Source organism: Ovis canadensis, chromosome 24 (assembly GCF_042477335.2).
Source record: "Ovis canadensis isolate MfBH-ARS-UI-01 breed Bighorn chromosome 24, ARS-UI_OviCan_v2, whole genome shotgun sequence".
NCBI lineage: Eukaryota > Metazoa > Chordata > Mammalia > Artiodactyla > Bovidae > Ovis > Ovis canadensis.
The window spans coordinates 17,205,109-17,230,664 of record NC_091268.1 but is presented as its reverse complement, the minus strand read 5'-3'; the positions used below and the strand labels follow the sequence as shown (position 1 = coordinate 17,230,664).

At 59.6% G+C, this 25,556-nt stretch overlaps 2 protein-coding genes across 7 annotated transcripts; both read right to left on the bottom strand.

Moving 5' to 3' along the window:
* Nucleotides 1–523: 523 nt before the first annotated feature.
* TEDC2 (tubulin epsilon and delta complex 2) lies at nt 524–6,939 on the bottom strand. Of its 6 annotated transcripts, none has more exons than XM_069570553.1 (10): nt 4,755–6,939; nt 4,568–4,666; nt 4,273–4,343; nt 3,772–4,174; nt 3,257–3,310; nt 2,600–2,702; nt 2,337–2,436; nt 2,144–2,245; nt 1,342–1,529; nt 524–1,089 (listed from the first exon to the last, which is right to left on the bottom strand). In XM_069570553.1, exons 1-10 carry the CDS (start codon nt 4,778–4,780, stop codon nt 928–930), a joined length of 1,308 nt encoding a protein of 435 aa, XP_069426654.1. In that variant the 5' UTR covers nt 4,781–6,939; the 3' UTR covers nt 524–927. The 6 variants fall into 6 exon arrangements, with proteins under 6 accessions (XP_069426654.1, XP_069426653.1, XP_069426655.1 ...); XM_069570552.1 differs by having other exon boundaries at nt 3,772–4,183; nt 4,755–4,853; XM_069570554.1 differs by lacking the exons at nt 2,144–2,245; nt 2,337–2,436; nt 2,600–2,702 and having other exon boundaries at nt 3,257–3,504; nt 3,772–4,183; nt 4,755–4,853.
* On the bottom strand, nt 5,990–24,209 carry CCNF (cyclin F). Its single transcript, XM_069570539.1, has 17 exons — nt 24,089–24,209; nt 22,891–23,045; nt 21,639–21,745; nt 20,646–20,713; nt 19,121–19,314; nt 18,689–18,742; nt 18,007–18,111; nt 17,644–17,721; nt 16,127–16,278; nt 13,319–13,483; nt 11,466–11,589; nt 11,088–11,268; nt 10,679–10,766; nt 9,434–9,533; nt 9,233–9,360; nt 8,519–8,688; nt 5,990–7,906 (listed from the first exon to the last, which is right to left on the bottom strand). Exons 1-17 carry the CDS (start codon nt 24,102–24,104, stop codon nt 7,422–7,424), a joined length of 2,370 nt encoding a protein of 789 aa, XP_069426640.1. The 5' UTR covers nt 24,105–24,209; the 3' UTR covers nt 5,990–7,421.
* Nucleotides 24,210–25,556: the final 1,347 nt, after the last annotated feature.

The following is a 25,556-nucleotide window of genomic DNA, read 5'->3' as shown; positions in this document are numbered from 1 at the left end:
GTCTTCAAGGATCATGCTGGAAGGCCAACACAGCAAACAAGTCCTGACGGAAAACCAGAGGCGGTGACCTGGACCTCTACACTTTCCCGTCTTCCAGGAAAGTGGAAGGCAGGAAAGTGGAAGTGGAAGGAACGGTGTTTCCTTCAGCAGAGGAGGGTGACAGGCCTGTTCCCTGAAGAGGACTCAGTCTGGGGGCCCACAGCAGCCAGAGCGACAGCACAGGGGCCGGGGGTAGACATGGGTGCCAGGAGGAGACGGCTGTCGGCAGGCAGTGGCCGCCACGCGGACACTGGCTCTCTCCTCTTTGAGTGAGCCCAGGATTCATCCAAGCACTTGTGGGGAGAGGTTTCACGTGTGCAAGGGCTAGAGCAAGCAGTGAGGCCCCGGGGCAGCCTACCTCGAGAGGCCCAGCCCCCTCCCTTCAGTACAAAATGGGTATGCCTGTTCTTGGTAAATATACTTGATTATGTGCTTGGTAAGTAAAAAACACAAAGACAAAAACAAACATGCACCAAGTCCCACCTTTGTATGATTTAAAAATACATTCTTTTTAAAGCAGTTTTAATGTCACACAAGTGGCTTATAAGTGTAAAGCAAGAGGAAACAGGTAGCTAAGCAAAATCCCCACAGCCTCTGTTCTCCCAAGCCTGTGGAAGGCCAAGCAAAGTCAAACCCTGACCAGCAGGTTCAGCAAATGTGAGGAAGGCCCTAAGTTCCCCAGAAAGAGCCGGGGGCAGTCCCCGCCAGGTGGAAACCTGGCTTCCCAAGGGGGCATAGGACCCTCTGAGTCCCCCGCTCACCACACCAGTGAAAATGCCCTTGATGCCGCTTTAATTACTAGGAAGGTGGGGGGTCTCGCCAACAGTCGGGCTGGGGGCAGAGCCAGCCTGCCTTGTTGTGGGCTCGGGGGCTGGGGTGGGCCTGGCCTCAGGGAGGGCTCAGTCGGTCAGCAGGCTCATCTTGCAGGACGGTGAGGAAGTGCTGGCCCCCCTCGCAGAGCAGGCAGTGCGCAGCCCGGCACAGTGCCAGCCAGGGGCGCCCCAGGGGCTCCTGCTCTCTCAGCAGGGGGAGCAGTTCAGCCATCAGGACCTGGGGGTTGGTGAGGGCCAAGGGCTCAGCAGGGCCTGGCGCACTTGGGGGGACCCAATCTAGGGCAGGAGTCGAGGCGCCACACTCCAGTCCCCACTCCACCTCCCAAAGTTCCAGCACGCTCACACGTGCCCTCGCCCCCTCTTCCCTGGTAGTTCTTGGGGGCTGAACCAAGAGGATCAGCCTGGAGTCCTCCCCATGGCCCACAGCTCCTGCACACACAGTGACCCACGCCCCCGAGTCTGGAAGTACCTTTTCCAGATGGACCTGCTGGTCCAGCATGGCCACCCGCAGCCTGAGGGCTGCCAGGGTCTGCAGCTCCTGGGTGCTGGAGTAGAGAAGCAGCTGGGGGCTCCACACTGGGTCTGCGCCTCCTCCACAGGGCAAGGCGGCCCTGGGGGGGCCCTCAGGCCACAGCCCTTGCGGCTGTTCCACCACCGCTGCAAGGACAGGGGACACCACTCAGGGCTGTTTTTCCCAGGCTCCCGCTAGGGGTGTAAAGTACCCCCTTGCCTCCTGGGTGAAGCCCTGCTGTCCACGAACAACTCTCTCTTGCAACAACTAAGAGTGTGCCAGGATCTCTGATTCTCACAAGAAACTTTCCCATTAAGTGGATAAATGCGCAAGCTACTTAGACTGGTGAGGGGGGGCTGGAGCGGGGGTGCAGCACTGGCCAGCTCCACAGCTTAACTACTGAACACTCAGGATCCCGAAGTGGACATGGGAAGGGCCTGCCTGCCTGCCTCCACTCCCCTGGGGGTGCTGTTCAAGTCCCCACAGTCCTCCCTGTCACTAGAGGACTTTGACACTGACCAGGTTTTCCCGGTAGTTCAGAGGTAAAGAACCTTCCTGCAATGTAGGAGACACCGGAGACTTTGTTAAGATCTCTGGGTCTGGAAGACCCCTGGAGAAGGAAATGCCAACCCACTCCAGTATTCCTGCCTGGAGAATCCCATGGACAGAGGAGCCTAACTGGCTAGCCCATAAGGTCCCAACTTAGCAGGCTCACAAGCACACAGTATGGCTGGGGTGGGGGTTCGGGGGCGGGCCTCACCCGAGCGCAGCTCCTGCAGCCTGTGCAGACACTGCCCTGCCAGGGCCTGCAGCCCCTCCAGGGTGAGCAGGCTGCGGTACTCCTGCATCCAGTCCTTGGGGTCTACACGAGAGCCAGGGGGGTCACAGGCCAGGTCCATGAGAGTCCTGAAGCCCTCCCCGTCCCGCCGAAGACCCGACTCGGGACCACTAACCTGCTGTGAGCTCCTCCCTCATTCGAAGCCTCAGCACCGAGCAGGCCTTCTGTAGGCGCCCCACCTCTGCCGTGCTGAGCATGGAGCCGGGCAGGCCTGCCTGCATGTGGGTCAGGGAAACTCCCCCATGGCCAGGCCCCTTCGCTCTCCCCCAGGGCTGGGTCCCAGCCTGGCTCTGGCCCTTCCTGGAGTAGCTCCTCCTCACACTCTAAACCAGGTTCAGAGCCAGAACCTCTGCAATGATCCCACCCTGGCAAGGATACGGCTGTCTGCATTTTCTGGAGGAACTGGGTTTTGGCGGTGGCGGTAGCAGCAGCAGCATCCGCAGAATCCCCGGTCTGCATCGAGCTGAGCTGGGCCCACAGGCTGGATGCACACATGGGCAGCCCGCAAACCAGAGAGTAACGTGTAATGATGCCAGCCGGCGGGCTGGGGCCCTGGGAAGTAGGCGAGGCCAAGGGGAGGGGCCCAGGGAACTGAGGGGACACTGCCCATGGAAAGGGGACAGAGCTGAGCCACTCGGGGAAATACCAGGAGAGAATTCCAAGGAAAAGGGGAGAGAAGCCAGCACTGACGGAACCAGAGCTCTGGGCGCTGGCTCCATACCTGGCACAGCGGGTACACCTGAAAGCACCACCTGGCTTAACCCCTACGACACTTCCACAACCTGGGACCTGGGGACACCTGGCGCCCTGCTCAAGGTCTCACAGTGGAGAGGTTGAGCTGGATCCGTGAGAGCAGTCCTAGGGCAGCGGACTCTCCTGATGTGAGAGTGTCACCGCCCAGGAAAGGAAGCAAAAGGGCCTGCAGGCCAAGTCTCTGCCTCCCTGCTCTCCCACCCCACGCCCCCACCCCCCCACCCCTGGCTCCCCCTCCCCTCCCGGGGTCCCGCACCCCCACCATGCCCCCACCAGCCTCACCGAGCATTCCGGGAAGCCGCCTTCCTGAAGGCCTCTGGCAGCCGCAGTAGGGCCCTGTTGGGAAGCTGGCGCTCAGGGCAGCTCTGTCCCACTCTGGGGGCTGCAGGCCCCACTCCCCACTCAGAGCCCAATGAGGGGTGAGGCTCTCCCAGCCCTCAGACAGGGCTTCCACAGTGACCACGGGAGCCAGCCCAGCTGGGGTCCGCCTGGGAGAGAGGAGAGCAGAGCCCAGGCCATCTCCAGTGCATCTGGAGCCCCCATACAGGGCACAGGAACAGCCAGGGAGGAGAGAGGGACAGGCCCCAGCACATCAACCATGGCACCATCACTGCTAACAGTTCCACCTACCAACTTCTGGGCTGGGGACTCATGGGGTGACAACCCAGGGCTCCCCAGGCCCACACCCACTCAGTGCTGGGCCCTCCCTATCATCCCAAATCTAGCCTCCTACAGCTGCCCAGGATCTGATCAGGCAGACAGTAGCTCCTCTAGGGAATGTCTGCTGGGGAACTCACCCCTTATCCTTGAGCGTAAAAGCTTCTGGAACCTGAGAAGCAGCCTGGGGGACAATCTGCTGGTCCCTGAGGCCTGCTTCAGTCTTGTTGGCTCCGGCTCCCTGCCCCATATGGGCGCCATCTCCCACCAACAGAAGCCTGCGCCCAGGGAGGTCCTTTGCGGGCACCCAGGGGTGGTGGACACCCCTGGGGGGTTTTGTCTCAGGTGCACGGCTGCCAGTGCAGCGTGAGGTGCTGGGTGGGGCAGAAGCTTTGGTTGCAGTGGAAGCGGACCCAGACTTCAGGCTGGGGACCTTGACTCCTTCTCCAGCCTTAGAGAGGCCTTTTCGCACTCGTACTGCCTTCTCCAGTGCCTGGGTCAGAAGCTCCAGCTCCTTGAGGTCCTGGGGGCTGGGTGGGCATGCTGTGAAAGCTGAGAGTCAGGTAGAGGCCCCTGATCACTGCCAGCCAGAAGACAGGCAGGGGATGGCACCTGCAGAAGGTGGGGGGGCTGAGGTTTACCTGAAGATGGGGCCTCTTCATTAATTTCTGGCCCTGGGGTTGGCTCCGGAGCTGGAGTCTCGGCTGGTTCCCTGCAAGGACACAGGGCAGCCGTGGCAAGGCCAGAGCCCAACAGATCCCCATAATAGTCTGGCCTAGGAGTGGTCGCCCCGTTCTCAGGGCCTCGGGAAAAGCGGGGGGCACTGGTAGCCCGCAACTCAGAATTGAGCGCTGAGCCCAGCCTCCCGGCCCGGGGCTCCAAGCAGGGTTCTGACGGCCCGAGGGCTGCCTAGCCGGTGGTCCCGGGGTCGCGTACCAGACCCGCAGCAGCCGCCGGGAGACTCGCAGGCTCTGCTCCAGCTGCCGTTGTCGCTCGGCGCAGGAGTCCAGGGCGTCCCGCAGCTCGGCCACCAGCCTGGGAGGGAAGCACCGGAGGTTCAGCGCCCGGCCGTCCTCGGGCCCCGCCGCCCCCGCCCCCGCCCCTCCAGCGGCGCGGGACGCACCGGCGCGAGCACTCCGCAGGCAGCATACAAGCGGTCTAGGTCTTCACGATCTGCCGCCGCCGGGAGACCCCGCCCCTTCCTGGCTAGAAGACCGCCCATTCCGGCCGGGCTGCCCAATCCCGGGCCCAGAGTCAGGGCCCGCCTTCCCCGATGACAACCCCGCCTCTAGCCCCGCCCCTTGGCCGGAGGTCCGAGCAGTGACCGGCTCCGATCCCCGCCCGGGGGCAGCGGAGCGAGCTGGGGGACTTCGGAGGACGCGCAGTTCTGGTTTGGATAACGGGGTAGATGGAGGCTCCTATGGTCCCTTAACGGTCGGCTTCGTCTTTGCATCCAAGGCGCTCTAAAGCAGGGCCCTGGGACCTTGCTGACCCCGGGGCACCTAGCACAGGGCCGGGCACGCGGAGAGACCCATAGGTATTTACTGCTGTGCGGCTGGAGGTGAGGATGACGTGTGTCGGGAGCAGGGACAAGGCAGGAGGGAGTGTGCACTTGTGGACACGCTGACGAGGTGATGACATCCAGGAGTGGGCACCTCGGCAGAGGGGGAGGAGGCCCAGGAGCCAGAGATGGGCACAAGGACCAGTGGGGCTGAGCAGGCTGGTCCCCGGCAGGGCAGGTGTGCCCAGATGGGACCAGCTGAGGGGGAGCCGGAGCCCAGAGCAGTGGAGGGACAGCAGAGCCTGGTGTCACAGGAGCCTGTCCCAGGAGGAAGTGTCCTTGGAAGACATATGGGGGTGGGTACAAATGCTGGCTGAGAGGAGTGATGCTGGCAGCAAGGTCCATTGTAATTTCATCTAACAAGAAAAAAGGATGAGTGCCAACCCCACAGGGGCCAAGAAATCTCAGGGGAGAGCAGGATGGAGGACAGACCTGGGAGGGGGAGAGGGGTGTCCATTTCACTGTTGCTAATAGGAAGGTGCTACAGCAGAGAACAGATGCAAAGGAGGGGAGCTGAGGGTGCTGGGACAAAAGGGAGAAGGGACCCAGGCATCCCTGGGACTGCTGTTAGGGTGGGACCGTCCATCAGCAGCAGCCTGTTTTCTTGCCCAGTATGGGGAGCCTGAAATGAGATTGTCAGTGAGAAAGGAGGGGAGGGGAGCAAGTCAGGCAGTATTAGCTCCCCACCAGAGCGCTCTCCTGTGTATGCAGGCCGGCCGGGAGAAAGCAGAGAACCTTTGGGTTTTGATAAGGGGCCAAGGGGACAAGGCAGTTCAGACATGCACATCACTCAGCTATTATTATCCTCATCACATTTAATCCTCACAACACCCCTGTGAGGTAGGTACTGTCACCCCATCATACAGATGAGGAAACTGAGGCTCACACATGCCTAGGGGCACACAATTGACAGGGAGGTATGCAGTCACAATGCTGGGATTCCCTTACTCAACCACTGCCTACCCAGGGTGGTCAGAATTCGCCTACAGCAGCAAAAAAGATAGTTCCCACAGGGAGTCAAGAGTCCAGAAAAGCCTCTCCGGGCCAGCGTCTCCTGGTCCCTGTAGTTTTGGTTCAAGAGCATTTGGGGGGACACTCCTGGCTAAGTGGTTCTTTCTGGCGTTTCAAGAGGAAACAAAAGCGACAGCAGCTGAGTGTTGGGCTCAGCCCAGCGGGGAGCGCAACCAAGGTCATGATTCACAGGGACTCACAGGTTCACCCTCATCCAGCAAGCCGGGTCTCTGGTTCATGTTGTTCCGTGTCTTGGTCACCTCAGATGTTACAAATGACATCTAATTTTTTCCTGGCTAACCTCTCTGGGAAAACTGGTTTTGCATAGTGTCATAAGAGCACCGAGAAGTTTGAAATCAAATTGTCATTTTTCAGTTGAGCCTAAATAATGTTGAGAATTTTTAAAAATGTAATACCTTCTATTTTTAATTTTTCTTTTGTTTTTATCCTAGAGGGATGAAGGACGGAAATAAAGACAGGGAAAGAAATGGCCCAGAAATTCAGTGCAGTGAGAGGGTCATGCAGATACCATCTAGTGGGGACACAGATGGACCATTGCAGAAGGGACAGATTTTTAAAAGGAGCTGCGAATATGGGAGGGAGCGAGCCTGTGACCTAGAATCAAGGCCCTCGAGCCCAGTGTTCAGGCGCAGTCCACCACGGTGCTTGGGGCAGATCTCCCCCATTGCAGGAGGCACCAGCCCGTGAGGAAAGGAACGCATGCCCAAGGCAGGGCAGTGTGGGCGCAGGGGTGGCGACGTGCTCAGGGCTGTCAGCTCTCCCGGGACCCCAGACCAAACAGATGGGGGGACGGGGAGCTGTGTCTGGACACTCGGGCCACACGTGTTCTCAGCTGTGAAAGCTCAGTTCCTGGGGTGCTGGCAGCGGAGGGGATGTTTGCCCAGGATGTGGGCTGTTTCCCAGAGGAAGCAAGACAAGACACGGGAGGGGACAGAGACACAGGACTGACATGGCATGGCGTGACTGCTTTGAGGCTAAACCTCCCAAAGAGGAGCTGAGTTTTCGTTGTGCTTTAGAGATTCTGACGGCTCGTGATGGGCTCCCCAGGAGAAAGAGTCCCTGCCCCTGGATCTTCTCTAGGGTCCCTGTGCGAGGCCAGCGGGGATCCGCAGGGATCCGTCTTGTCCCCCGCCCCGCACTAGCACAGCAGCAGCCCCCCCTCAGCAGACGTCCACTGCGGCACACGCTCCGACACACTCACAGCTTCAAGAAGCCCAAGTTCATGTCTTCTTCCTCCTCCTTCTCACTGTGGGCTGACAGGTTCTTCCTCTTCACCTGCTGTTGGGGAGCACAGCTCTCCGGGGGGCTGGGGGGGCGACACTGTAAACACGACTTCCGGGCATGGTGGTGGCAGGGCTGTGTGTTCAAGCTGCTGCCCGCGGGCAGCTCTGAGGTAGACCGGGGGGGCCCCCCCAAGGCGTGCCCGGAGTCTGTGGGACTCGCGCTGCTGACGGAGGAGTACCCTGATGTCGTGATGTCCTTGCCCAGCCCCCACCTGCTGCACGGGGGGGGCTCCGGCCCTGGGGTCCGCAGCGCCTGGTGGCCCGGCGCCAGCGCCTGTGTGTCCTGGGGCCCCCATGCCTCCTCCGGGCAGGCCTCCTCGTCACTGGACTCCTGGCAGCAGTGCTCCTCCGGACTCAGGTAGACCACGGTGACGTCGAGGACGCCGCTGGGAGCCGTCACTGTGGGAGACGGGGAGACGTCGGGGTGAGCCTCGGCCCAGCCAGGACCCAAGGCAGCCTGGAGTCCCGTCTCAGCCACAGCTCCTCAACATCGCCGGTCAGTCCCCTTCCCTTTGCTTAAGAAGTCGAGGGCAAGGTGTGTCTTCCAAGCTTGAGGTGACACCCGTGTGACATGGGGAACAGGAAGAAAGGACAACAAATCGTGGCCATCTAATACTTAATCCTGAGTGGACGCAGAAACACGCAACTAGAAAATCCGTAGACGTGGCCTTGAACCGGGCCCTCCAGTTCCCTTCCCCCTGTCTGCAGATGGCTGACCAAACATAGGGATGGAGCCTTGTGCGGCCTGTCCTGGAGGGATGCCCGAGGGACAGAACCCAGCAGGGGAGCAAGGGGCACATGGCACAGGATGTTCTAGAAAGATCTTGTTGTGAACGCAGGTGGGTCTGTTCTGTTCCTGCCCCATGCGGTCCTCCTGACAGCACAGGTCCGGCTGGGCCACAGCCTGTCCTCCCTGTGGGCTGCAGTGCCGGGTGCTCTGCTCTCCAGGGCTCCTTGGACACAAGCCCCCGCACCCCCGGCCAGCCCTGCCCGCCGCAGCCCGGCACTCACCGTCGCCCTCCTTCTCGCCCTCACTCTCCTGGTCGCCCTCGTAGCCCGAGCAGTAATCCAGGCTCCAGTCCAGGAAGCTGCCCAGCAGCGTCTCCTCCTGGCTGGACAGCTCAGCGGTGGGTGTGGTGACGAAGCTGCCCCTGTCCTCCTGGAGGCTGTTCTCCCGCTTCCTGCGGTGGGGGCAGGTGGGAATGCAGTCACAGGCTGCAGTGTCAGGGGGCCCAGCCTGGTCCCTGGCATGCCCCGCCCTCTCCGTGTGCTGTGAGCACCCAGGAAGTGCCCTCGGAGGCGCACAGCTGATTCGCAGAGGTCGGGCCAGCAGCACAGTGAGGTCCCTACTCATCTGGACTTTGTAGGATGAATAGGAGTTCTTTGCGGGGGCCGGGGGGGGGGGGGACTTATTCCAGGCACCACAGCCAGGACACTGAGATAGAAGAGACGGGGTGAAGGGGACACGTAAGGGGTAACGGGGACCGAGTGCCCCAGCCTCTCATCAGGGTACAGCTGGAGCACTGGAGCGACATGTGGAGGGCCAGTGTGGCCCCGGGGGGCTCCGCCTGTGCTCGGGACCACCAAGCCCACAGGGAGCTGGGCTGGAGCCACGCAGGGGAGGAGGCAGGGCTGCAGACCGCCGGCCCAGCTTCCGTTTCTGGGGGATCCCCAAGGGCTTCAGGGGTCACACGGGAACCCAGCTGGGCCCGCGGGCTCACTCACCGCTTGGTCCTCCTCCCAGAGGGTGAGCTGAGGAAGGCGTGAATATCGCCCGCACTGAGGAAGGGCGCAGGTTCCAGGCTCTCCTGTTTCACGCCCAGGGCAGCACACAGCTGGCCATAGCTCAGCACCTGCAGGGCAGCCAGGGTCAGAGGGCGGGCAAGGCCCCAGGCGGGCGGGCCCGCCACCGGCACCCCTCAGTACCTCTTCCAGGCTGATCTCCTCATAGCGCTTGTCCTCGAATCGCTGCTTGACGGCAGTGAGAGACACCTGCCTGTAGTCCTTGGGGGCGTCATCATGGAAGCTACCGACAGAGGGACGCGTGAGGGACCTCGAGGGGCGGGGAGTGGTGGCACCGCCCCCAGGAGGCTCCCCCTGCAGCCCCTGCTCAGATGGGAGACGTCCTCGGAGCAGGCCCAGCACCGCCCGTGCAAACTCCCGGCAGTCCCTTGGTTAACCCGAGAGGCACCTATGACCCAGCGCCCACTCCCAGGTGTGTCCCCAAGAGAAAGGTGGGCAGAGATCCCCTCGGAGACCTGGACACAGTCGTCCACAGCAGTGGGGAGACAGAAAACCCCCAAATGTACATCAGTGCACAGATGGGAGAAATAAGACGGGGTCTCTCCGCCCAGGGGCTACCTGCACAGTGGAGACACTGTGTAGGTGTGAGCGGCCTCCCACCTACAGGCCTCACAGCGTGTGAGCCCGTGATGAAGCATCCAGAACAGGAAGGAGAGGAGTGTTGTGAGGTGGGGGGAAGTGGGGAGGGGACACCTGGAGGTATTAGGGAGGCAGGGCAGGTTTCTCGAGGGAGATGTTCTCTGATTGATGGTGGTGATGCCTGCACAACTCTATACCAAAAGCCTGTCGAATTGCACACTTAAAAAAAGTTTCATTTGTAAATAAATATTTCCAGTTTATCTGGATTGAAAAAACAAAAAAACCAGGGGAAGGTAGCAGGGAGGCAGAATCATCCAGCCCCTTGGGTGGGGGAAGGGGATGCTGAGGCAGCATGGCCTGAGAAAGGAGGGGGCCCTGGTGGCTTCAGCGCACACAGTGCGGGTGGGAGCGAGTGGGAGGAGTGAGGCTGCCAGCCGGGGTGAGAGGAGAGGCGAAGGGCCAGGGGCCTGAGGCAGGCGCGGCCGGCCTGTGCCCTGGGCTGCAGTCTGCCAATGCCAGCCTCCTGCAGTGAGTTACCGCTGTTGTAGAGAGGCCGTTTTTTTTTATGCTCTACTGTCTGTGAGTTAGGTTTGGGTGGGGAGGAGCTGCTGCCCACACAGCAAATGTTAAAAACGTGTGTGCTAAGTAACATAGCCCTGGGATTTCTAAATGCCAGCCCTGAGACCCGCAGCTCACGGCCCAACAGCCCTCCTGTGACGTGAACCCCCTCTGGACCCATGGTGTGGAGGATGTACCCTGTGTGTGGGGCTTGCTTCCTTACACACTTACCACTTCTGATGAAGACTTAAGACACAGGGGATGAGGTCTTCACAGGAGAAGCCGGTAAGGTCCCACAACTGGGTGGTCCAGGGCTGCGCTGGTGAGGGAAGTGGGGGTTGTGGGGCTGCCTTGACGCCCACAGCCCCGGTGGTTCTGGGATGGAGCTTCCTAGGGCTCAGCGCTGAAAAGGCCCTGTGCCCAGGGCACGCATGCCCACTGCGCCCCGTGGGGTAATACCAAGCCACCCCCAGACCAAGGCTCTTAGTCCATCCTGTTGCCTCCTCCTCAGGGGAGAGGAGCATGCCGCTTTGTCGTCCTCCCTCCCCCAGACCTGAGCACCAGCTCCTGACTCCCGGAGACCCTCGCCCACCGGCTCAGCCCGGCTCTGAGAGGCAGGTGAGAAGGACTGGCTGCTTACTCTGCCCGTGTGTCAGCCTCGCCAGCAGCAGGGCGGCCGCAGCGAGGTGGGCCGGGGCGTAGGCGGCCAGGCTGGTGTGCAGCAGGGAGAGCTCACAGAGGAAGCCGCACAGGTGCTGGGTTCTTGGTGCCATGGGGACCAGTGTCAGCAGGACATCCTTGTAATCGACCACGGTGGGGACCTGGGGGTCGGGGCGGTGGACGTAGGGTTGCAGCATGCAGAGGACCCTCTGCCCGCTTGGGGGGAGGCTAGAACGCAGACACGCTGCCAGGGCTTCCCTCAGCAGAGAAGCCAGACCCACACACGTGCCCTCTGCTCCCCCCACCCCCTGGCGCAACTCGGCTTTGATTCAGGAGGGAAAGGCGAGCGGCCGCTTACCCGGATCTTCCCGTCCAGGGCCGAGATGATCTCGCCCATCATCCTCACCAGGTCCTCGTACTTGTATGTGTTGTCTGTGAGCCACACAGCCTCCCGGATTGTCAGGATCTCTTTGCTGATGAACCTGGAGTGTCAACAAGGGATCTGAGCTCGCGCCCCTCAGTGGGCTTTAGGCTTCAGTGATGGGGTGGGGAGTCCACAAGTTGACCTGGCTGCCCCCGGCAGGTGAGGTTAACTGGAAAGGTCACAGCCTGTCGGAGAGGCTGAGGGGCAGGGGTACTAGCGCCACAGGCCCGCGGCAGGAGAGTGGCTAGGCTGCTGGGCATGCAGGTGTTTCTACAAAATCCAGCCATGAAGGGTGTAAGCGGCCAATTCTCTTAACCTCCTGACGCATGAGGGTTTGCCCTGCCCTGTGCCAGCCGCTCTGGAGTGAGCATGAACAGCTTTAACCCAGAAGGCAGGCGAGCCAGCAGAACCAGAGCCAGAGGCTGTCTGGAGGTCTGGACCCGGCCCAGGGTCGGGCCGAGGGACTCAGGCAGTCCCTAGGCAGGTGGTCACCCTGTTCTCTCCCCTCTCCCAGTGCCAGCTAGCAGGGGACATGCTGGTCCAGCGGCCTGTGAGGGCCCCTCCCTGCGCCAGGGTCACTCTGTAGCTCCCAAGGTGGCTTGGCTAAGAGAGGGCAGGGCAGGGGGTACCGTAGGCACAGGGGGGCGGTGTGTGACGTCGAGGGGGGTGACGCGAGCCTGTGCTTGGGCAGTGGCAGGTGCCGCTTTCAGAGTGGATGGAGGGGTGTCTCAGCCCCTAAAAATCTTTTAAAGCGATTATCTCACGGCTGGTCTCCCAGTCTCTGATGGCAAGGACGTAACCATGCCGTTTAGACCTGGGGAAGCTGGGGACCCGTCATGTGTCAGCCCTCTCTGGTGACAAGACCCAGAGGTCCGGGTTCCGAGGCACTTGTGAGAGGTGCCAGACCGCGTGTGGCCTGTGCTCACCGGGCCTGAGCCCCACTCCCTCCGCCTGTGCACACCCTGGTTCCCTGGCCACCAGGAAAGCACAGCGCCCAGTTCCCATCAGGGCCACAGGACGGAGCTCGCTGCAGGCGCGGACCTGCTGGCCTCAGGGGCCCTGGTAAGTGGCAGAGAGCAAGTCAGTGCCTCAGGCGCCTGCATGAGCTCATGAAGCAGATACACTACACCCCAGTGATACACGCCTCTGGGTCACTGTGCCAAAGATTGACCAGTCCTCCGTAGTTGATGCCACTGTGTGCAGCGAGCCTGCCCCTCACCCCCTAAGCCTCACAAACACTGCCCAGGCGATGGCAGACCATGTAGGAGAAAGCTGGTTTAAAACACACAAAAATGCAACATGTATGGTGGGACGTGCCACCCACGCTGTGTCCACAGGCAAAACTGGGCGGAGAGGTGCTGGTTTTAGGAAGGTGGACTTCCAGGAAACTTAAGACGGCCTACGGGAAGAGCCAGAACCGCCACCTCTGAGGAGCGCGCATCCTGTCCGCGGGTAGAAGGGGGTGTGAACCTGGCTGGATGTGGGTCTCTGGACACAGAGCTGACAGCCTGACTCAGAAGGGCAGCCGACTGTGGCCTCCCTCATCTCCGTGTTGCCCTCGGGCCAGGGGAACAGGGTTCCCGCCCAAGCGAGGCCGCCACATGGGATGAGCAGCAGCTGCCCGCGCATGGAGGGTCAGCCCTGTTGTCCCTGTGTGGGGAGGACCACCCGCTCTGGGCACCCCTGAAATTAGAACCCCGTTATTATGAGGTGGGGTGCTGAGGGCCTGTCTGTCCCACTGGGAAGCCTGCCTGTGACCTGGGCAGGGCCGGCTGGGGGTTTCTCACCGGGTGCAGATGACCATGCAGGCGATGCCCAGCAGCTGCAGCCGGTACCGGGGCACCAGCCGCCTCTGCAGGTACCGGTCCACGCACTCCACGGTCAGGTGGAGACACAGGCTCGAGAAGTCCTTCATGGTCGCGACCTCCACCAGCCAGTCGATGAGGATGTACCTGTAGGAAGAGCGCTGCGCCTGAACACCAGGCAGAGCCTCTGCGGGGCCCCGAGCCTCCACGGGGTCCCATCTCCTGCCCCCAGAGCCTCATGGGTCCCGTCTCCCGCCCCCCCGAACCTCCACAGGGTCCCGTCTCCCACCCCCCGAGCCTCATGGGGTCCCGTCTCCCGCCCCCCGAGCCTCACGGGCCCCGTCTCCCACCCCCCGAGCTTCACGGGGTCCCGTCTCCCGCCCCCTGAGCCTCACGGGGTCCCGTCTCCCGCCCCCCTGAATCTCCACGGGGTCCCGTCTCCCGCCCCCCAAGCCTCACGGGGTCCCGTCTCCCGCCCCCCGAGCCTCACGGGGTCCCGTCTCCTGCCCCCCAAACCTCCACGGGGTCCCGTCTCCCGCTCCCCGAGCCTCACGGGGTCCCGTCTCCCACTCCCCGAACCTCCACGGGGTCCCGTCTCCCGCTCCTCGAACCTCCACGGGGTCCTGTCTCCCGCTCCTCGAACCTCCACGGGGTCCCGTCTCCCGCTCCCCCGAACCTCCATGGGGTCCCATCTCCCGCTCCCCGAGCCTCACGGGGTCCCGTCTCCCGCTCCCCGAACCTCCACGGGGTCCCGTCTCCCGCTCCCCGAGCTTCACGGGGTCCCGTCTCCTGCTCCCCCGAACCTCCACGGGGTCCAGTCTCCCGCTCCCCGAACCTCACGGGGTCCCGTCTCCCGCTCCCCGAACCTCCATGGGTCCCGTCTCCCAGTCCCGCCCAGCCATCCATCCCGAGGGTGAGCGGTCACTTCAGGTGTCATGGGCTTATGCCAGCAGCCGTCCGAGGGGCTGGGGGCCCCAGCGCTCCTGACCTGGTTACTGGGAGGCATGTGGGCACACACGTGGGCCCTGCCCACCCCTACCCTGGGGCCCCCTGGCATTGGATAAGCCTGGACCATCACTTATAAGTGGGCAGAGTGGGTCTGCTCTGGAGACTGGGGACTGGTCACAGGTCAAAGGTTACTATCCTGGAAACCTGTCTCCTTCCTGAAGAACTCTCACTGTGGGGTCATTTGTCACAACCCCCTGCGGTTGAGCAAAGAGCCAGGGATGCAGCCCAAGCAGGAGGCACTGAGCCCCGGCGCTCGAGCTCTCGGCTACCACGACGGAGGGCTCGGGCTGCAGAACTAGCAGGCACAGGGCCCCTCCTCCTCGATGGCGCCAAGGCCAAGCTGGGACACTGACGTCACGGGGGACACTGCACGCAGCGCAAGGATGCCCGGACAGGGTGGACAAAGGAGAGGAGACGGGAGAAAGGAAGCCAGAGAGACGGGCCATGATGGTGAGGGGCTCTGTGCAGCCAGACAGGAGCGTGTTTCTCAGGCAGAGGGAAGGCGCAGGGGGGTGAGGGCAGAGTGAGTGGGGGCGTGGAGGGGGTGGCCTGGAGGAGCGCCCAGGGGTATGAGGGTCACGCCAGCCACGACTGGGAGCAGAGGACGATGCTCCCTGCGCGGACACCCTAGATAAACGCAATGATCGGACAAAAACTGACCAACCGAACCATACACGTTAAAGCGGTCAAACCCAAAACTAATGTTGGAAATCAATTATAACTCGACTAGAGAAAAGGAAGAAGTCAGCTGTTGTCTAACGTGGAGGAAAACAGACAGATGCTCAACTTGGGGCTGAAATAATATTATGTTATTATTTCAATAAAACTACTTTAGCTCTTGAAAAGCAGAAAAGGTTAAGTTTACGTTAACCCTCATTCCCAACACACAAAAGGAATAGCAAAAGTGTCCCCCCACCCCCACCTGCCAAAAAAAGGGCAGACTGGGAGGGCACAAGGCGGGAGGGGCACCAGCAGCGCAGGTCCAGGACTCAGGAGCACAGCAGCTTGGGACTCGCCTTGTGATCCAGTGGCTGAGACTCCGAGCTCCCAACCTCCCAGTGCAGGGGGCCTGGGTTTGATCCCTGGTCAGGGAACTATATCCCACATGCTGCAACCAAGAGATCCTGCGTGCTGCAACTAAGACCTGGTGCAGCCAGACAAATTAATTAATTAAAAAGAAAAAAAAAAGGCACAGCAGCTTGGTGACACTGAATGTGGGAGCAGGGGACACTGCAGCCCTGCTGTGAGCGGAGGCCCGGCTGCACAGCCAGGGCCCGCCCGTCATACTTCTAAAACGCACTTGAAATCCCTAGCACGAGCTTAGAGAATTATTCATGTTTTCCACTTTGCTTTCTAACATGTTCTGTGATTGTAACAGTGTGTCATCTCCAAACTTCAGAGGAGAATGGACTTGTGGGAAGAGGCAGGTCACGGGGTTCCAAGGCTGCAGGCCCCCACTTCCCCTGCTGACACTGATGCACATGAGGATGGGTTGGAAAGAAAGGTAGTTTTTCTGGCATCATTTTAGAAAGATGTTTAAAGTGGTTTAACACTTTCTGAGGCCTAAAAAGGGAAACTGGAGAAAACAGACTCATCTGGGAATTTTTTTTTTCCCCAAAGCCCTAGGTAACTCGGGCATTACTGGTTTTAGAAAACACACACACACACACACACACACACGTGCACACGTGTACACACACACACAGGGGGATCCCGGTGGGGCTGACAACACGGCGGGCCTGTCACAGGACCTCGTCACCGTGGGCAGTTTGGGCCCCTTACCTCATTGTGTCATTGAGCCCTTTCTGGACAGAGAAGACCCTCTGCTTATTGACAGCGTGGGAGGCCTGGAACAACTGGCAGACTATCTCACTGGAGGCTTTTGCTTCCAATCCGAGCTGGTGTCTATGTGCACAGGCTTTGGCTAGAGACAGCTGTGGGCGGAAGAGTCGTGGGGTAAGCAGGGGCCAGGGCCTTCCTGTCTGTCAACACCCTGGCCCACTTACACCCTCTAAGCCTGCCGGAACAGGAGGGCCAAGATTTTACTTATGCTTTTGGAAGTAACTAGTAAGTCACGGTAGAATGTTTAAAACGGACAAGAGGTAGAGAACGGGAGGTCAGCCCCTTCTTGCCCTGTCCTTCCTGAGGGGGTTTCTGTTGGCTTTGTCGCCTCGGGGGCGGCCGCTATGCAGGCTTCTTGCCCTGTCCTTCCTCTGAGGGGGTTTCCTGTAAGCTTTGTCGCCTGGGGGGCCGCCGCTGTGCAGGCTTGTGCAGCTTCTGCTCGTGCGGCCGACCCCCAGGCGCTGCCTGTGCCCTGACGCTTTCTGGAAGACCTGCTCGGATTGCCACCCCACTCACAGAACACTGAAGACTATCTTATCACATCTTGGCCGGCACAAACTGCTCTCCTTGAGAATGTTTGTTTTCAGAAGTTACTAGCTAGCCACTCAGAAGCAAAGAATACGTGTGTGTGTGATCTGCTCGTGGGATTGGCCATGACATCTCTAAACGGGCGCCTTTCTGATGAGCAGTGAGGTCAAACCTGCCCCATATTTTAACAGCTTGTATTTACTCCCTTGTTTCTGCGCATACTGAGGCCCCGGGTACTTCCATGGGGCCTTACTGTTCTTATTGATTGGTCTGACCTTGTCTTAGAAACACACTGTTGATTGTTACATTTCTTGTAAGTGTGCTGCGTGCCTTTCTGGACACAAACGTTATAGTGGCCTGTGATGTGTTAGGTAGGCATCCCTGCTGGGGACTTGGTCCCGAGTTTTTATGGGCCAGTGACTGAAGCCCCAACTTGGTGGGGTCACAGGCACCAGCTTGGCCAAGGGGGACTTCCTCTGATTTGTCTGGAAATAGTGACTTCCTTACAGCTGCACAGGGATAGTGTCTGGTGAACGCCAACTACAACCCTCCAACGTCCAGGTCCAACACTCGACAACCTGGTGAGGGGTCAGATACTGGAAAGAAGATAGCGTGCCTCACGCCAATCTGCTCTAAGGAGCCTCAGGTCCCGCTGCCAAGATGCTGTCCCCGCAGGCCAGCTTTAAGGAGCTGTCCACACTCTACAGCAGCTGTGGTTAGTCCACAGCATGTAGGAATGATGAGGCTGGCTGTCTTTGGTGCCATGGGCAAAGCGTTCCCAGGCTGCCCTCCCTGCACACCTCAGAGCTGACCGCCCTCAGAGTTGCCCCACGGTGACCCCCCCTAACTCCGCCCTCCGCAGGAGCCTGGCAGCCCTGCCCTGGGATCTCAGAGAGGAGGCATTGAGACCAAGCTGGCTCCCAGCTCACCTGCGCTTCCCAGCAGCCTTTGGCAGCAAAGTCCCTGAGCTTCCGGAAGCTGTGGAGAAACCGTCCGGGGTCCAGCATCTGTCAATGTGAGATGCCCTTACATGGGCGTGTCTCTGGAGGAACGCAGAACCAACCCCTGGGGTTCTTCAGTGTTCCCCCAAGATCCCCAGAGGGGCCCCAGCTGGGCCTTTCTTCTGGCCCTTCTTCCCCTGAGTGGTGGTGGTCGTTCCCAGGGTAGAGCTGAGAGCAGCCCCAGGGGGCCCAGGAGGACCCCCTGTGCTGGCGGACCCTTGACCAGGGCTGCTCTGAGACCGCGCATCTGGCCAGCATCACCCACGCTCTCCCAGACCTGGGCCCACTCACGTCCATCCGCCTGTCACTCTCCCAGAGGAGGTATGAGCTGGTCAGACACCCCTGGTTAGCGGACTCTTCAAACAGGTTCCGGGCCTGCTTCTGTTTCTCTTCATCCTAGAGTAAGAAACCACACACGCAGCACTCAACTTTAATAAAATCAGTTAACTAAATTAGCGGAGAAACAACTTCCCTGAAGATACGCGATGTGAGAATCACGTGGCCTGAGCCCACGAGCTCTGCCCTCCCGCCCTGCCTCCTCCTGCCAGGGCCCGCATGGTGACGGAGGTGGGGGGTGGTGGAGACCCCCAAGGCCCTCCGGCTCCTCGCTCACACCCCAGGTCCCTCCCTGCTGCGGTCAGAGCACCTGTCGCCAGAGGCCACCACCCTCCCTGAATTGCTGCGGGGGGGGGGGGGCCTTTCACGCTCGTGCGGTGGAGGGAGCCGCCCAAGTGGGCCTGGAAGCACGCAGGCCCGTCCTGCCCATCAGACACTCTGGCTCCACCGGCTGCACTGACAGGGCCCTAGTCTGGGAGACCTCGGGGCCTCCTCCCACGGCCCCTCGTGAGCGTCCCAGACCTTGGTGCTGGTAGCTGCCGGAGAGGTGAGAAGCACAGAGCCGCAGACCTGCTGTGCCCGGTGCCCACCCGGGCTATGATGCCGAGCAGCACAGGGGGCGGGCGAGGGGACTCACCTCGAAGAGACTCAGCACCCTCCCCAGGCAGTGAAGTATGGACGCCCTGTGGGTCTAGAGAAGGAAGGGTGACTGTCGATGGGGAACTTCCTGGGGCCCCCCTCGATCCCTGCCACACCCCCTGTGCAGGTCCTCTTGCTCCCCAGCCGGCCTTGACTCCAGGCCTCCCCCAACCTCGTCTCGGAGCCTCTGGCCGTCCTTCTCCGTGGGCACCCCATCTGCAGCCCTACCCTGCCCCCAGGCCCCCAACCCTGGCTCTGCCTTCTCCCCGCCTGCTGGTTGTTTGCAGACGCTTTCGTACTTGTACTGTTTTCGGAGCCTCCGCTGCCCTCAAGTCCCTGACTTCACACGGTCCACAGCATCTCCCCTCAGGGCTGTCTCATCTCCTGGGACCCGTGGGGTGCCCCACCTGCACCCCGGGCTGGGACTCACTTTCTGTAGCTGGCACTCCGCCCTGAGGCTCTCGTGAACCACAGCCTTGCAGCAGCTCCCGGACACCGACCAAGGCGGGCGGATGAAGAGCCAGATGAAGGGGGCGGCGCCCACGTTCAGCCGCTCCGCCAGGCTGAAGTAGCAAGAGGCCCTCAGGCCGTTCACTTCCGCCCGGGCCTCGTCAGACACCGACACTGCAGATGGACAGAGCGAGCCGGGATGTCTCTGGGGGCAGGCACGGCAGTCCCTCCAGTCCTTACGGAAAGTCTAGGGCTTTATGCCACTGCCACGCGAGGTTGCTGGTGTTTTAGGGCAGAAGAGTCGGGATGGGGGCTCCATGTTTTCTTCCTGCGTCCCGTGAACCAAGTGCCCTGTGGCTCCTCCCACAGCCTGAAGTCTGAAAATCCAGGAAGGTGCTCCCCACCCCCGACCCCATGGAGGCATCACAGGCCCACCCTCCTGTGGGCAACTGCTGCCCAGCCCCCGGTTAAGGGGGGTTTCTTTCTGGGGTGACAAGAACATTTCAAAATGAGTGGTGTTGGTTGCACAGCTCTGTGAAGACACCGACTGGGCTGTACACCTGGATGGGTGAGCTGAATGGTGGGAATTCTCTGCGCAGTGCCGGATGGTGGGATGATCAGATGACGGGAGGGTGGACGGCTCATCGTCTCCACGTCAACAGTCCAGTCAACCAACTATGACTGGGGCGACCTCTCAGCAAGATGCCAGGTCTTTTAGAAGCAGATAAATGGCGGACGTACTCAAGACTTGATGCGTTTGGGGAGCTGGGACAGGACCAGGTGCAGGCTCGTTCCTTAGTGAGCCCAGCATACCAGCAGGAGTCGGGAGAGAGGGCCATATCAGGCTCTTTTGAGGAGCACCTGCCCCTGGGGGTGAAGGAATCCAGGTACCAGGCTGGCTTTGGCCTGCCTGAACTTGCCTCCCGCCAAGGGCCTTGGCTCCCTCCCTGTGTTACTGACACCAGGCATCAGGCATGCTGTGACCGCCACCCCAAGTCCCTCAGATGAGCTGTGGCCAAGGAGTGGAGCTGGGGTCGACTCGTGGGCTACGGTGTTCACTAGGGAGCCAGGAGGGCTGGCTCACCTGAGAAGTTCTCATTCTGAGTCTCTGCTCAGAGCCACTCGTTGTCAATCAAAATTAAAGGCTCATTAAGAAAGAGGTGACCCCCCGACCTACAGAACCAAAGCTCATCAATGGATCCCTGAGCAGGACACCTCTCTGACATTGCTCACAAGATACAATGGTACACAGCCAGACACGGTGAGAGCAGTGACTAAACTGTGAACACGGGCAAGGGCTTATGTGAGTTCTATTTTTCTTTTTTTTTTCTGACGGCAGTGTAAGGCATGTGGGATCTTAGTTCCTTAACCAGGGATTGAACCTATGCCGACTATAGTGGAAGCTCGGAGTCTTAACCCTGGACCACCAGGGAAGTCCCTAGCGCTTGTTCTAAAGTGTCAACACCAAGCGGGGCGAGGCCAGCCCCAGACCCAGCAGCACTTACAGCCTTCGTTGTAGAGGTAGGCAATGCCCAGCTTCACGGCAGCTTCAAAGTTCCCTTTCTCAGCAGCCCTGGAGCAACAGGGACATGAAACACTGCATGATTTTATTCTATTAAGGCTATGTTCTACCGCAGCACCTGAAACTACAGTACTTACTTTCTGAACAGAAACTGTTTTCCGGTAATGCGACTAAATGTCTATTATCCATGACACACTACAACACGGATGAGCCTTAAAACATGCTTAAGCAAAAGAGTCACAACAGGCCACACGGTGTATGACCCCACTCGTATGAGATGCCCGGGACAGGCAAATACATGGAGACAAACAGTAGATGCGAGGTTGTCTAGGGTCTGGATTACTATTGGGAAGATACGGACAGACTGCGAATGTTTATGCGGCTTCAGCCAGGGGTCATGAGAAGGTCAAGTCAGACAGTGTGGATGATTGCACAATGCTGTGAATATATTAAAAACCACTTGATCGGTACACTCTAAGTGGGTGGGCTGTATGGTTCGTGGACTATGTCTCAGGCAGCCTGCCTGTGACCACGGGCACACTGTGTGGCTCCTGGCCCCTCTGGCTCTTCCTCCAGGTCTGTCGGAGGGGGTGGGATCAGCCAGGGAATGTAATGCACTAGGATTCAAACCACATGGTCCTGACCAAAGTAAGGGAAATAAGAAGTTTCCACGTGCAGGTGACCTGCATCTGAGCCACGCGGGATGGGTCACAGCCGAAGCGGACCTTCCGGAAGCACCACTGTGACTAATGAGTGGCAGGTCTGAGCTGGGGGTGCGGATGACCCATGACCATGCTAGAAGTCATGTGACTCGATGGGTGAGGTCTATATGCTCAGTCACTCCCTGGGGGATATGGTGTTGGCAGAGGCCTACAAGCAGAAGGAAAACCATGGCCAGGTCCAGCCCTGAGACAGACTGGCACGGCAGGGAAGGCCAGGAGTGAGAGGAAGCCCGGCTGCTCTTGGGTGCAGATACCTTTCAAAGTGCTTCAGGTTCCCCGGAGAAGGCCACAGCTCCTGGAAGCTGGCGCATGCCCACACGCTGGCATGGTTGTCCACCAGGTACTTCAGGTGGGAATGTACCTGAGGAACAATGGGAGTGGGGTGGGGGGTTATCAAGGGACTACAGGGAAGGCCCACTTCTGGAGCTGTTGAAGACAGGGTTAGACAGACGTAGGATCTCCTGTCTCCCTCTGACCCTACCAGTAAGGCCTCCTGGGCTCTGTGTATCAAACTAACTAGCAGTTGCTTTGAACAGAGAAAAGAAATCAGACACAACTTTCTCTGTGGTTCTAAAGGTGGGGACAGGTCCTGGAAGTGGGGGTAAGCACCAGGCTGAGAAACAGGATATAATGCTATATACTTGCAATGACCAGGGAAACCGACTCTAAGGCTAACGGGTAGGTCAGAAATCTGTTTTGCTAGTGGGAGCACAGCTGGAATCTGGGCGGTCAAGGGGGCACTAGCAAGCATTTGAAGTGCAAAAGCTCCCACTGCCATTGGAAATGGCATTTGCAGATGTTATGAACACAATGGAGGCAGATTTGGGAGTCAGACAAATGGGTTCTTGTGGGTGTGCCCCCACTAATTTGCTGGATGCTCTTGGTTAAGTGGCTCAGGGTGAGGCTGCAGTTCTGATGTCTGCACAATAAAGCCCAGAGCCCCTTTCAGCACTGGATATTATATGAGATTTGTCCTCATAAGGGCTTCCCTGGTGACTCAGACAGTAAAGAATCTGCCTGCAATACAGGAGGCCAAGGTTCAATCCCTGGGTCAGGACGATCCCCTGGAGAAGGAAATGGCTACCTACTCCAGTATTCTTGCCTGGAGAATCCCATGGACAGAGGAGCCTGGTGGTCTACAGTCCATGGGGTCACAGAGTTGAACACAACTGAACAACTAACACTTCTACTTCACACCATCTTCAAGAACATACTCTTTTTCTTCTTAACACTCTCCCGTATCTTGAGGGATTCAAATTTCACTGCCAGGAAAAGGTACTTTCTCTGTTAAAATAAACACTGCAAAGAGCGGACTCAAACCTTGCTGTCCTATGTTTTTGCTTTCCTGTCGTCAGAACAACCTCAAATGTCTACTGCCAACATCACCGTTGGGGATCATCTACCCTCATCGGTAGCCAGAGTTTTTGTTCTGACATTTGAGACATGAAGCCTTCGTGGTAAAATCAACAATGCCAGGGTTGACACTGTGTTCATCTGACAACTTACAGCTCGGACAGCGAGGATATCTCCAACAGAAAGCCATTTCAGGATATGAAAGAGCGCATCTTCAGGGAGATTCAAGATTGTGAGGTTTCGAGGTCTCCTTCTTATTCTCCGCTTTGAAGGATAACAGAAACACTTGGCACACCTACAGTGGATCACTTAAGAAAACAAATCAGAATGGTTTCAGTGATGTGTTGGAAATGAACTGTGATATGAAAAGTTACATCTGAACATGTTTTAACAGTTACTGGTCCTCTGCCCCAGCCATAGTTACAGTCCCAAAGATTAAATAAAGAAGCCGTAGTGGTATAAGAGACATCTTCATTCATTCAAATTATTCGATAAATGTTTACAGTGAGTAGTAATCATGTAAGCTGGCCATTGGGAAACCGTCTGACCCAGAGCCCAGATAACAACGAGGAAGAAAGGAAGAGCAGACAGTGTTGATGATGATTAGCCAGGGAGACGCCTGGACTCTAGCTGATTTCTTTGCTTCTATTTGCACACATGACTAAAACATGAAATGTTAATAAGGATTTGAATAATCAGGTCTTCCAGTTCAAATTCAGAGGGTCCGCCCTGCAGAGAAGCCAAGGGTGGACCTGGAGGGCAGGCCAGTCCCAGCTCTGTGGATGTCAGAGCTGTCCCGCCGGTCTCAGGGTCCTCTGAGACCCTGACAGGGGGTCCTTCCAACTTAAACTCCAGCAACTCTTTCCTCCCTCCAAGCAGAGGAGCTTGTGGCAGAAGGTGCCATTCCTGACGCTTCACCCGGTTCTTCATCCGCTCCTTCCTCCAGTCCCCACGGGAGGTGGCTGCTCCACCACCGGGCAAGCTCCCTGCTCAGGGCGTCTTCCTGCCCTCTCCCCTCGTTCCTCACCCGGGCTTCCCATCAGTAATTAACCTAATGCGAAAGCCGAGCGCATACGCAGCTCGACCAATCCTCGCCTTTTGCCCTATTATCCTCACTCCCTTGCCCTAGGACAGCCACGGTATAACCACGGAAATTCCTCGGCGGCGCTCACGGCCCTGCACAGGTGGTGGTCCCCTCGCGCCGCTTTCTCGCGGAGCTGGGCGCCGCTGGGTATTTAAACCGCGCGCCGGGTAGGCGCCGTCGGGACGATCCGAACCCCGGGCTGAAAGGCTCAAGCTGGCCCCACTCAGTCTGGAGGCCACTCCACCGCGCCCCGCGCCCCGCGCTCACCGCCTCCGCTCCCCATAGCCGTCGTCGCTGCCGTGGCCGCCGCCGCCGCCGCTGTAGCCGCCAGACCCGCCCGCGGGCCCAGAGCGCGCCTCCCCACGCAGGCGCAGACCCGCCTGCCTCCCGCCTGAGTTTTCAAACGCGCCGGGCGTTCCCATTGGCCCACCACGGGGGGCGAGCGCCACTACCCCACCGGGCTCCGCCCCGAGCCACGCCCCCTCGGCATCGGGCGCCCGCGACTGGCTGCTCCAGGATGCGAATTCGAACGCCGGCTGTTGATTGGTGGAACCTGCGCGGCCGCCCCGCCTCCCAAGCACGGGCTGGGGTCTGAAGGAGCGCGGCTCCGGGGCGGTCGGCAGTGGAATTCCTGGTTTCCCTCCGAGCCGCGTTGACCTGCCCTATTCTGGGATTCGGCCTTGCCGCTGAGTCGGCGGCAGAGATCCCGGCGACCAGAGCCCATGGCGCACAGTGGGTTGTCAGTGAAGGTCTGAGCGGCCCGGCAGCGCTTCCGAGCCAGGGGTCTCTGAGCGCGGACCCCGACGCGGTCTTCGACCTGCGTGGACGCAGGCGAGCGGGCGCCCGCGGGAGGCACCTCACCCAGGCTGCCCCCTGACCTTAGTGGCCTGCACCCTGAGGCCGAAGGCCCTGCCTCCCGTCCTTGCTTCAGGCGAGGAGACCCTTGGTTCTGTCCGTGCCGCTGTTGGTATAGATAGCAGGGCAGAAACAGGCCTGGGTGATTCATTCAGCGCGTCTGACTCCTTCCCTTGAAACGCGGCTCACCCTGGACCCCTCCATCCCTCCCAGGGCAAACCCTCAGCGTGTCACCTGGGCCTTGTCAGTCTTCACCATCTCCTCGCGGTCAATTGGGAGCCCACTAAAACAGAAGAGCACGCCTGCTTGCTTTAGTGGCTGCAACACTCCGTTCACCCAGGTATTAGGCAGTGCCCACCCGGCCTTGTCTTTCAGGAACCAGCTCTCACCCCACCTCCTCCGTGAGACATTCTGACAAGGAAAGAAATGCAACTTCTGGGAGACGTGCTTGATGGCCAAGGACATAGTGGTTTTTCCCAGAGAAGCCAGGGAATCTGGGTCAAGGCTCTCTTCTTACACTCTTCCCAAGGCATCAAACTGCTCTGTGCCCACACCCCTCACTCACGCTGCTCTCTGAACTCCAGCAGGGTACTGGTTCTGTGCTCAGCAGCTGAACACACACAGGACCCAAGGTGCCAAGCCTCCAAGCCAGTCTGGAGTAGGAGACAAGTGAACAGATGATCACAGCGTGGCTATGAGGTTCCAGGGGTGAGGAGGTGGGGGTGGTGCGTGCAGAAGAGGAGTGGGTAGAGCAGAGCAAGCCTGGGGCCTGCTCCAACCCGAGGGGCGGGTCCTCCAGGCCTGCAGGCTTTCAGCCTTTCTCACACACCTGTGTTCCTACTGGCTACAGCTTCCTGTTTGGTACTTTCTGTCCCCCCCC

Bases quoted from the DNA above. Each gene is read 5' to 3' on its own strand.
- TEDC2 (XM_069570552.1), bottom strand. From the start codon at position 4,780: ATGCTGCCTGCGGAGTGCTCGCGCCG. The intron at 4,184-4,272 runs GTAAACCTCAGC...CCTGACTCTCAG, and splicing joins TGAAGAGGCCCCATCTTCAG to CTTTCACAGCATGCCCACCC. The intron at 2,246-2,336 runs GTTAGTGGTCCC...GCTCTCGTGTAG, and splicing joins GAGGGAGGAGCTCACAGCAG to ACCCCAAGGACTGGATGCAG.
- CCNF (XM_069570539.1), bottom strand. The intron at 8,689-9,232 runs GTGAGTGAGCCC...CCCCCACCGCAG, and splicing joins TCTGGGAGGAGGACCAAGCG to GAAGCGGGAGAACAGCCTCC. The intron at 7,907-8,518 runs GTGAGTGCCGGG...CGTCTCCCACAG, and splicing joins GGGCGAGAAGGAGGGCGACG to TGACGGCTCCCAGCGGCGTC.